Source organism: Peromyscus eremicus, chromosome 16_21 (assembly GCF_949786415.1).
Source record: "Peromyscus eremicus chromosome 16_21, PerEre_H2_v1, whole genome shotgun sequence".
In the NCBI taxonomy this organism is placed as follows: domain Eukaryota; kingdom Metazoa; phylum Chordata; class Mammalia; order Rodentia; family Cricetidae; genus Peromyscus; species Peromyscus eremicus.
The window spans coordinates 48,739,687-48,752,301 of record NC_081432.1 but is presented as its reverse complement, the minus strand read 5'-3'; the positions used below and the strand labels follow the sequence as shown (position 1 = coordinate 48,752,301).

General features: G+C 37.5%; 1 protein-coding gene across 6 annotated transcripts in view; it reads right to left on the bottom strand.

The window, feature by feature from the left end:
* Positions 1-12,615, bottom strand: part of Smap1 (small ArfGAP 1) — a 108,248-nt gene that overhangs the window by 46,798 nt on the left and 48,835 nt on the right. For all 6 annotated transcript variants that reach the window (XR_009383444.1, XM_059281462.1, XM_059281463.1 and 3 more), the window contains 2 exons: positions 9,353-9,438; positions 2,943-3,018 (listed from right to left, as the gene is read on the bottom strand). Coding sequence is in view for 5 of the 6 variants with exons in the window: in XM_059281462.1 (XP_059137445.1) it covers positions 2,943-3,018; positions 9,353-9,438 (162 nt within the window). In the remaining variant the exon portion in view is untranslated. The remainder of the gene's footprint in view (positions 1-2,942; positions 3,019-9,352; positions 9,439-12,615) is intronic.

Here is a 12,615-nt window from a genome sequence, read left to right as displayed (position 1 = left end):
TCCCTGGCTGGATCCCCCCATCCTACCGCCTTTCCTGCCCTGCTCTGCCTACGCTCTGCTGTTTAGTCACCTCAACTCCTTCCGGTCTCAGGTCTCTAGTCACCTCTACTGATGTTAGGAGCCTTTGCTCAGAATTCTTAGTCCCACTAGGTGAAATGCCCACACTTTTATTAGTTCTTTCCTTTTGATTTGACATGGCTTTTTCTAGGAATCCAAGTATTCATTGATTCCTATTGACTGGGTTTTATATATAGCTCAAGTTGGCCTTGAACTCACTCTGTAGCCCAAGCAGGCCTTGACCTTGGGATCCTTCTGCCTCAGCCCCTAGACCAGCTGTTCTCAACCTGTGGGTTGTGACCCTTGGGGGTTGAACAGCCCTTTCACAGAGGTCGTGAGGACCTGTTAAAGGGTCACAGATTTAGGAAGACTGAGAACCACTGCTTTAGACTAAGATTATAGGTCAGTCAGCACCACCAAGGCAGCCTATTGAAGGCACTCCTTACAACTGGAAATAAAGCATCCCTGCAATGAAGCCGACTCCACGCTAGCTTCTCTCAGTCTATTATCATGACGCGCACAGGTACACTGAGGCTGCTTCAGAAAACCACGAAGCTCACTGCTACTGTTTCACTGCACTTCACTGCTTTGTCTCTGTCACACTTGGAAATGTTCCAGAAAGTCAAGAGTACATCGGTACTTCATTTTGAAACTGCCTCACATGGGGAAACAGGATCACTCTTAAAATAAGAAACAAATCAAAAGCAGTAGCACATCCTGACAACACTTGAAATAACATCTGAAACAGGAGACAGATTAAATTATAAAAATAAGACATTAACACAAATTAGAGCTATTTAACACAGGAGTTACAGCCACATAAAATTCAACAGTCATCAAGACAGCTCCTGATCAGAGCACAACTAATGTAACTAGTGTCCAAATGGTCCCACTTCCTTCAGAAACAACTTAGATAGAAGGCACTCATAGTTTGTCTCAGATGTTTAAAATCTTGTATAACCTCTACTGAGTATTCTAGTTGACTTTGAGCATGGGTTACATGTAAATAACCTTCATAAACGTGTCTGGATTTTCACTTCATTAGTAATACAAACTCGGAAGTATATAATCTTTTACTTTAAATTTTACTTCCAAGCTTACAAAAAAAAAAGAATAAGAAAAATATAGTATCAGTGCCTCTAATATAAACATTAATATTCATCACATGTTAACAACACACCATGTTTGTTCTTTAGACATACTCATGCACATACACATGCAAACTTCCAGATTTCACTGAACTATTTAAAAATGAGTTACAAATACCATGACATTTAATCCTAAACACTGTATTTTTACTACATTTCCTACGAATGAAAAAATTATCATAACAACCCACATCTATACACAAAAAGGAAAAAAAAGTTTTTATCCAAAGATAAAGGTCTTACAAATTAGCCGGGCGGTGGTAACGCACATCTTTAATCCCAGCATTCAGGAGGCAGAGGCAGGAGGATCTCTGAGTTTGAGGCCAGCCTGGTCTATAGAGTAAGTTCCAGGACAGGCTCCAAAACTACCCAGAGAAACCCTGTTTCGAAAAAAACCAAAAAAGCAAAAAAAAAAAACAAACAAAAAACAAAAAAAAAAACCTCTTACAAATTAATACATAATCCTAACTTCCAACTTGCTGAGAATAAAAAACACAAATTCAAGTAAAAAGGTTTAGAATTTCACATTCAGGGTTTAATATAAAGCAGTACGTTTTATAAAATATTCTAAATAATTTAATATTTTATATGAAAATTCATTATTATATAATTAGTTCACTTACGGATTAACGGAGTCTTAAATTCAAGCACATTATAAGTACCATTCCCAATACTAATTTTATTTATCCTTCAACAGCTTTAGTCTATTCCGCCCACTGAAGGTGTAGTTTGAAGGACTACAAGGACTCTCTCAGTTCCATAATTCCAGGCATTTTAGTAACTGGTTCCCTGTTGGTGGCTGCTTGGGGAGGCTTCAGAGGTGTGGTCATGAGATCTTAAAGATTTGTGTCATTTCCAGTTTGCTCTCTTTGCTTCCTTTTGGAGTACGCAATGTAAGCGTCAGCTCTCAGCCTCCACTGCAGTTGCCCTGCCTGCCTGCTGCCACACTTCTAGTGTGGTCATAGACTTTAATGCCACTGGAACTGAGTAGTAAATTAAACCCCAAATAAACCGTTCCTTCTGTAAAGTGCCTTGGTCAGGGTGCTTCCCCACAGCAAAAGAGAAGTAACTGAACAGAACCGAAGGAAAAGGCTGGTTTACATGCAAAATGAGATGGAAACTACTGTCTCTGAACTGCCTGATAAATGACTTCACAAGATTAACCACTTTAATGCTTGCTTATTAAATAAGAAATCAAAGGCCAAACATTGATTTCAACTATAAAGGCAACTAGTCTTACATAATTAACTGAGAAGGAAAATTTTAATCTGAAATAAAAACTAGATAGAAGCAGTTGATTAATATATTTTATTGTGACAGTAAAGTAACAACTAAATATGCTTGTTAATAATCAGAGAGAGTGCCCAGTATTAATATGTTCTTGGAATACTCTTCACGTTTCAACAGAACTAACAAAATCCTAGCGGGAAACAGACTACAAGTTTTCTTTAGCATTCATTTCTAGAATTTGCAAAGTAATTTTTATGTCCTCCTTTTTTCTTCAACTGGTGGCTTTGTCTTCTTTTTAATTACAGAATTAATTGCTTCAATGAAAGGTCAAATAAGCTGAACCCACTCTACAAGTTCTCAACATTATGTAACTAAAAAAATCCCAATATTTAAATAGCCAAGCATACGTAACTAATATGTTTTACAATAAACAAAATGAGCTGTATGTTAAACATATGAAATCTACTTAACAAATATCAATTGGTAAAAGATGAAGGTTTTACTTACATTTGTAATAGCTATAGCATTTTTATCATAGTATTTCTTCTTTTCGTATTTATCTCTGATGAAAAATTCTACTGCTCTGAAAACAGATAACTTAAGGAAAAAAGTGAGTTCAGTCACATGTACATTTCCCTTTATTCATTCCTCTTCAAATGGCCTACACTAATTTTTCTATTCCCCAATCTCCATTTTCTCACCCCACTCAATACATGGTCTATTCTTTTCCCCTCACTGAAAGTGCATTTAATACATGAAAACTCATTCAAAGACAACAAACAAACAAATCATCCCAACTTGAAAAGAAAAACAACAGTATAACTCTTAATTCCAACTCCACCACCACTTCTATCACCCAGCTCTCAATTTAGCTGAGGTTCATCTTGCAATAAACTAGCATCCATGCAGTACTCAGAATATACCAAACAGTGCATGCTGCATGCTGTACACTGATTCTTTTAATTCCTCCCAAATCCCAGCTAATGGATTTATGGCTATTTTCACAACACAAACGAATAATTAGCAACACAGAAAGATTAAGTAGCTGATTCCAACATGATTATTTTTCCTACCTTACCAGCTATATCATGAATGGGTGAAACTCAGAATTTCCTATTTATTAAAATAGTGGCCAATTTTTTCCTTTCAAAGGTGAGGAATGCAGAAGTTTAGTAGTTAAAACTAAGGTTTCCACTTATAACAAGAAAGCTCCTCAGAAATTATTTAAGTAGTAAGGAATAAAAAAAAAATGACACACAGTCACAAAGTTCATCTGTTTGATACTATTTTATCAAAATAAAGGATTAAGACTGGTGAAATCATTAAGACCTTCTTATTTATCAACAGAAAACTATTCAGAAAAAAATATTTTTCAATTCCAAGAAAATCACTTAAAGAAGGGCTATGCCAGCTTTGGTTGCTCTCAGTGCCTATGAACCCCTTAAAGCAAAAACACTCAGAAAAAGAGAAAGAGCCGGGTGGTGGTGGCACACACCTTTAATCCCAGCACTCAGGAGGCAGAGGCAGGAGGATCTCTACGAATTGGAGGCCAGCCTGGTCTACAGAGCGAGATCCTGGACAGGCATCAAAACTACACAGAGAAACTCTGTCTCGAAAAACCAAAAAAAAAAAAAAGAAAAAAAAAAAAGAAAGAAAAAAAGAAGGAAGGAAGAGAGAAAGAGAAAGGAAGGAAGGAAGGAAGAAGAGGGGGAGGGGGGAAGTGGGAGGGGAGAGGAGGGGAGAAGAAGAGAGAGAGAGAGAGAGAGAGAGAGAAATACTGATAGATAATATATGTATGCAAGCCAATTTTTCATTATTAATTCTACCTAAAGTAAATAATGACTGAACTCGAGGGATCTGTGCATTTTAAGGAGCAGGTAAGTATTTTAGGATTTTCCCAAGAGTAGATCTGTTTTAACTACTCAACTCTGCATCTAAAAGCTTCCATGTAGTCACAGAAAATTGTAACTAGTAGGTATGGCTGGATGCTACCTGAAGTTCATATGTAGAAACAGATCCTTGGTTCAAAGGTTTATAGTCATTCATGAATTCTATGGTAATGCTCTGAACAAAGTACAACCCAGATGGATGTAAAGGGCTGGCAACGTGACTTGGCAGGTAAGAATGCTTGCCACTAACCCAACAACCTGAGTTCACTGCCAGGAACCCAGGTTGTAGAAGGAAAGAACAATCCCAGCAGGTTGTGCTCTGACCTTCACCTGCACCCACTGCACACGTGGACACAGATACTCAATAAATAAATAAAGCATTGTAACATATTTAAAGAAGGAGCTGTCTAGAAACTGTCATTCCCAGCATTTTCAAAAGAAATTTTCATTAAACGTCTACTGATGCTAATGGCTAATTCCAAAAGTAGTTTCCAATATAGAGCCACATTTGTGGTACTTAACTGGCAATTTCCTTAACTTTCAAGCTAGCTAATTATTAAATAAATACTTAGTATTAAAGAAAGACGAGAACGCTGGCATCACAGCTTGTTCAGGGTTTTGAGAATCTATATGAACATTTAAACAATCAGTAAGTGAAGTTAGTTTTTATTTTTACGTAATTCTGTCCCTCACTTTCATCAGCTTTAAAATGTAAATAATTTTTATTGAATTATTTTAAGAATTATATGTCAGTATCTGTGAAGTATAAAGTAAGAAAGAACAGTGCCTTTTTAAATTTTAGTTCAAAACTAGTAGAAAAATATTGTGATAGGGAATGTTTTTAAAAGATAGAATCTACAGTAGAGGAGGAAATAGCAACTACTGTAAAAGTGTTGGCTAATAATCAAGTTTAAACAAATGATAAATGGCCACAAAGCCAATAAATTTGGAGATCAGAAAACATTACTCCTTTTTCTTATTTTTCTTTTTTTTTAAATTTTATTTATTTATTATGTATACAGTGTTCTGCTTGCATATATCCCTTCAGGCTAGAAGAGGGAGCCAGATCTCCTTACAGATGGTTGTGAGCCACCATGTGGTTGCTGGGAATTGAACTCAGGACCTCTGGAAGAACAGCCAGTGCTCTTAACCTCTAAGCCATCTCTCACATTACACCTTTTTTCTGTCTCTTGATACTGAGACACAAGGCCCTAGGCACACTGATGTAAATGAATGACAATGGAAATACAACAACAGTATTTTCAGAGAACCAAAGTAAAGAATATGTTACTTACAAGTCAAGTTTAAGTAGCTGTTTGCGATTTAGTAAATAAAAACATCAAGATGAATATGTATTCTTAGATCCCCCCCTTTCTTTAAAGGTATCATTTGAAAGACAAATTAAATTCATATCTGTTTGCAAGAACAAGATCTTCCAGTTCCACACACTACTAACAGCTATAAAACTTTGAAAAGCTCAAAAGAGAACTGTTGGTGAGTTCTGGTGTACAACAGAGCTCATGGAACTGAAGTAATTGAAATATTTAAATAAGACAAAATATCCTAACATTGTAAAGCTTTATCTTTTGTCATACACTAGTACATGCAGCCTATAATTAACCACATCTCACATGAGAAATGACAGTTATGGCATCATTTGTACAACCTTTGTAAATTGTAAAACTTTGAAAAAGCAACAAATCTTGTTAAGAATGTAATGAGGCCCCGTTATATGAATTTAACTCAGCTTGGTTCCATTTGCCTAGGGTTATATATTTACATCTACAAAAGTGCAGCTATATTAGACTTTGTTCAAAGAGCCATGAGCTTTACAAAGATAGATAGAAGAATGGATGGATGATGGATGGATGGATAGAAGGATGGATGGATGGATGGATGGACGGACAGCTGGGAAGGAAGAAAGATTGATTTTTTTTTCTTACTTAATTCTCTTATAAAATTGTATTTACATCTATAAAGGTAAAGAAATGTGAGGATTTTTAATAACCAAAGTCAGCCTTGGGTGTGTCAAGCATTACGAGAGCCTTGACACAGTGAGCTGCTGCTGGTCTGGTCTTCTGGGGCTACTTTTCTTAGCCTTTTCTTTTTTAATGTAGGGGTATTCTGCCTGCCTGCATGTCTGTGCACCACTTGCCTGCCTTGTATCCATGGAGTCCAGGAGATGGTATCAGATCCCCTGGAGTTAGAGATAGTTGTAAACTGCCATGTGGGTGCTGGGAACTGAACCAGGTCCTCTGGGAGAGTAGCCAGTGCTCTTAACTGCTGAGTCATCTCTCTAGCCTGGCTTTTTCTTTTCTTTTCTTTTCTTTTTCTTCCCCTGGGACTCCAATCTAGGGCCTTAGGCATGCTACCAGATAAACACTCTCTGAACTGTAATTCCCATCCTGATGTTAAGTTTTTCAACGAGATTTAAGCTTTAGACGGAAGAAAGGCAAAACTGATTTTCTTATTAATCTCTCTAAATTGGTGGCTCTCAACCTGAAGGTCGCCACCCCTTTTGGGGGTTAAATGACCCTTTCACAGGGGTCACCTAAGACCATCAGAAAACACAGATATTGACATTACAATTCCTAACAGTAGCAAAATTACAGTTATACAGTAGCAATGAAAATGATTTTATGTTGGGGGTCCCCACAACATGAGGAACTGTATTAAAGGGTCGCAGCATTAGGAAGGTTGGGAACCACTGCTCTAAATCAGTGTTTCAGAGTAAAAGACATGATGACAAATGTTTCTGAGATAGATCTCCGTATGTAGTTCAGGCTCAAGGAATCCCACATTACAGCCTCCTGAGTCACTGTAACTACAGTACCTGACCTTTCTCTTTAGGCTATAAAGCCATACGGTAGCTAAGCTCATGGACTGTCATCTTATATTTGAAACTTCAGTAATCATCTCTCACATATGCTGAGACAATGTCCCTCTCTAAACACTTTCCAGTAACTATTAGACTATATTTTAGTAAACAGTAAAAGATCAATACCTCATATTAATATGATCCAATTTAGTAAATGCTTTGGGAAAAGTGGTATTGACTCTGAAATATCACCAAGTATCTCTGGCTACAGCTATGTCAGATTCTCATGTGTTCACCTGTCTACATTTCTTCTACTAATATGTGCTCTTCTTCAGGGTTTGCGTAGGCCTTCCCTTTCAAGAAGGAAAGAACACTCCAGAGTCTCAACACAAATGACACAACAATGAAGAGTGTGTATCACTGACTCTCCATCTGCATCTCCTTTGTCTTATTGAGTCCAGACCAGACTTTCCAGGTATAAAAAGATAGTGCCATGTACATATCTAACCAGCATCTGATTCTTCCCAAATAATGGACTACAGTTCATTTTCTTTCATTTCCAACCTTAAACCTCCATCTGTAAATAAATTTCTTCTTTCCAAAAAAAAGTTTAAACTCATCAAAGATAGAAATAGAGGCATCACTGCAGTGCCTTCTCCAGAATCCAAGCCAGTCTCCATCAGTCCAGCTGCTCAGGCACTCTCAAGTTCCCTCCCGTCCACTCTCAATGCTACTGCGCTGGTGTTCTCATGGCCTCGGCCTCCAGGACCTCCTCCTTCCTTTCTCCTCGTAGTACAAGTTACTGTAGCTCTACTCTTTCTCCTGCTTCACAGTCCTCCACAGGCTTTTCAAATCTCCAAAGGATGTACAAACATGATACTCGATTCCTTTAACATGAACCCACACCCTTTCTAAGTCCCTGCTGCCATCTGTCCCACAAACTGAAATTGTGTCATGTTACAAGCTTAATGGAGCACGCATTCCTCACACCTGGCCACTTGGCTCTCATAGCCTTTACAGGAGAAAGGTGTCACCCAGTTTACTGAGGACCCTTCTATGACAAAAGTGGCATTGCCTCTCAGACTGCTAGGTTTATCAGAAGAGCTTGGGAGAACAGACACATTAAAGGCTAAATGCCAATTGATGGATGATATTGCTCTGTATGTTGTGAATGTATTGCTCTGAATGGTTGATAAATAAAACGCTGATTGGCCAGTAGCCAGGCAGGAAGCATAGGCGGGATAAGCAGAGAGGAGAATTCTGGGAGAAGAAGGCTGAGTCAGTAGACGCCAGCCCAACATCCAGGGAGCAGCATGTAAAGGCACACAGGTAAAGCCACGGAACACATGGCAACATATAGATTAATAGAAATGGGCTGAGTTTAAATGTAAGAGTTAGTCAGTGGTAGGCCTGATCTAATGGCCAAGCAGTTATAAATAATATTAAGCCTTTGTGTGATTATTTTATAAAAGGCTGCGGGACTGTGGGTTAAGAGATTTGTCCCAACCGCAGGCCAGGTGGGACACAGAAAAACTTCAACTACGGCCAATTACTAACTTTTCAACTGTAACTTAAAAGGCTTCGGTCTAAATATGAGAATAAACATATAACTTGTATTGTTGTGTGAACAAAGATAATTTTTCCAAAATGGTCACACAAACTATTTTACCATACAAACTGGTAAGAAACTACATTTTATTTTCAAACCATAAATATTATCTTTATATTTCAAATCACTATGTTCTACACCATACACACATACACATACACACACACACACACACACACACACACACACACACACACACATATAATCACTACTAAAAACCAAAGCAGTTAGGGCAAATCAATTTACATCTTTTTTTTTTTTCCCCTTTTTTTCCTTTTAGGAGTTGGAGATCAAACCCAGGACCTTATACATACTAAGCAAACCAATCTACATGGGCTACATTCCCCACTTCTGGTTTTCATGAAACAGGTTCTCACTACGTAGCAAACCTACAAGTTGGCATATAACTCTTAGGACCTTATAGCTCTACCTCCCAAGCATTGGTGGGATTATAGGTATGCACCACCACGCAGGTAATTTCCATCTTTAATTAATGCTACTATGATATACTTCACATCGTCCTAAATACCAATGTAAAATGTTAATGGTAAAAGTGTGCTAACTCTTTTTAAACATACAATATGCAAAATTTAAAGGATACTGATCTGTCTGTGGTCTTCGAAAGTTCTCTGGAAGATTGGCTTCATAAAGTAGTCTTGCTTTAGTATTTCCCATATCTTGCATGCACTGTAATAAAAAAAGGTGTCAGGTCTTTTCATTATTCACATGAACAAAAGTTAATTCTGGTACACACATACATGGATTCAACATAACAGTTACTATTTCCAACATATATTCTTCTCCTTAAGATAGCAATTTAGCCGGGCGGTGGTGGCGCACGCCTTTAATCCCAGCACTCGGGAGGCAGAGCCAGGCGGATCTCTGTGAGTTCGAGGCCAGCCTGGTCTCCAAAGCGAGTTCCAGGAAAGGTGCAAAGCTACACAGAGAAACCCTGTCTCAAAAAACCAAAAAAAAAAAAAAAAAAAAAAAAAAGATAGCAATTTAAATCCTAACTATAAGGTTAATTATTCAAGTTCCAAACAGAGGCATCATAGTCAATCCTTTATCTTATACACGTATGTGACTCCACGATTTCTCAAATGTCTTTTTCTCTGAAAGCAACCCTACCTTTCTTTGTACTCACTACTTCCTAAAACTGAAACTCCTGGCATTTTGTGGGTGGTTCTAATATTTACAAAAATGAAACATTTGAACAGGGCTGCCATTTCCAGGACTAACAACTTAAGATCAAATTTACTACAGAGTTTACCCTAGGATTTTCATAATTTACAGCCAAGAAGATTGCGATGGAAGCCTGGTAAAGAGGGAGTGCTGACCTAAACTTCCACACAGTAGGTTAGCTGCTGTGGAATTAACCCACTGAGAGTCTACTGAAAGCTTTCCTCAAACACAGCAAAGCCACCTTTGTGTCTTAATGGCTCAATTTTACACTCAAGTCAGCAGTGCACAGAATGCTGCTGTAGTGTAAGGGAGTGCTTCCCAAAGGCCTACTTGTTCACGGCTCACTCCCCAAAGTGGCACCATTGGGAGACAGTAGGACCTATAAATGGATCCCAGTGGGAAGTCATGAGGGCCTCTCCTGGCTCATGATATGACAGCTGACTTCACCATGCACCCCACCATTGCCATCCAGTGGCTTCAATACAGCCAAAAGCAGTAAGGCCCAATCTTGGACTGGAACCTTCAGAAGTGAAAGCTAAATAACGCTTTTCCGCTTACAAGTCCATCAATTCAGGGACAATATACACAAAATTAGTAACACCCCTCTTCCCTAAAATCTAAGAATTCAGAAAATGTAAAATAATTGTATAACCTTAAGATTTTTACAAGTTACAAGTGGTAACTAGTCAAATAGCTATTTCCTTGATATTTTACCACATTACAGACTAAATATAAAATTACTGACAAAACATTTTAATACTATATAATTTACAGACAACTTGCATTCCTGAACTATTTTAATTAGCAGAAAGATTCAGATTTTATGATGTAGTTTCTTTGTCTTGATTTCCCACACATAGACCCTACACTCCTGAGAAAACAATCCAGGGTTTTTTGTTGTTGTTTTGGTTTGGTTTTTGGTTTTTCGAGACAGGGTTTCTCTGTGTAGCTTTGGAGCCTGTTCTAGAACTCACTCTGTAGCCCAGGCTAGCCTCGAACTCACAGAGATCCACCTGCCTCTGCCTCCCGAGTGCTGGGATTAAAGGTGTGCACCACCACCACCACCACCCAGCAACAATCTAGGTTTAAGGAATATCTTGATATTGATCTTGAAGCTCTAAAGAAGACACAGAAGTATTTTCCTTTAAGTAAAAATAGCCATAACGTCTCACAACTGAAGGCTTGCTGGTGTCTGAGGTTCACACTCAAATCTGGGTAACTATCCCACCTGGCCCTCAGGTAAACAAGACTGCTATCTCTCTTGAGATGATGACAAAGTGAAGGGACGCAGGTGGGAACAGTGTAAAAGGAATGATAAACGGATGAAGAATTAAAGATCTTTATCATTTGGTCCTTTCAATCTAAAGGAAACTAAGTCCAAGTAACTTGAGATACATCCCCAAACCCCCATGGTGGAAGGAGAAAACCAACTCCTGCATGTTGGTTCCACATGTTCTCCCACCTCCACATACACGTTGTGGTACCTTGTGCCCATTCTACCCCCAACAAATAAATAGAAAAAAATCTTTTAAAAGAAAAAGTAGCATTATACTTTTAATTATTTGTAACCAGAAAGAAATGTAAGCTGGAGTTATAAATGAGCTTTCTTCACTTTTATCATCTAGTTTCTGGGAATCAAGCCAGACCATAAGTACTAGACATCATTCTGAAAAACACATTTTCCCCATGCTCCTGAAAAACACATTTTTAAAACCTATTTTTCACTTCTCTAGGAAGAGAAATGCTTGTACTCAAGCCATCAAAAATTCAAATATATTAAGAATTTTGAATATTATCTTGTTTTAGTGAGGTTAAATCATTACCTGTCAATACCTTTTTCTATTTCACCCAGACTTCAAATGTGAAGAACAGAGACATATGTATTATAAGTCAATATTTCTATTAAGACTCTTAAAAATACTTTTTAAGACATTAACTTAAGACACAAGTTCATTTCAAAATTAAGACTTTAAAAACACACAAAAATCAAGCATCTGGTAAATAGAAAATATACTCTGATTCTAGAGAATGTTAACAAAAGACTACAAGATCACAGAGAATACAAAGTCATTTATACTTACAATAACATAACAGTATATTGAGGTTTAAAAAGGAACTATGTATTTCATAGTTATATGCTAGCTAGAGAGAACACACTTTAAAGTTAACACTATTTCCTTTTCCATTAGATTCAATCTGTTCTTAGGGATATAAACTCAACGAGAAGCACTAGCCAAACTTGTTGGGCTCTAGGTTCAAATCCCATTACCATCTTAAATTCACACTGTACCCATTTATAGTATAATAAACAACACTTAAGAATCCCATAACCTGCTACTAAAAGGATTTTACCCTTTTTAGTCTATAATTTAGTTTTAGTTTTGCAACGTAACCCATAACTTAGCACATACAACACCACCAGCAGAAAGCCAGATATTACTTCAGATTCAATTTCAAAAAACTGAATATCAACTTCAAAATATACTGTCTTAGTAAATAGCCAAAAAGCATCTATGCTCACTCACATACTGTTGTTACAATGTAATGTAGATGAAGCTCTTCTATTTCTGAAGCTCCCTAAGTACAAAACACTTCATCTTAGTTTAGCATGAAAAACAAAACCCATATTCAATAATTCTGTTTTGAACGTTTTAGAGACTGAAAAGAATGGAGGTTGTCAAC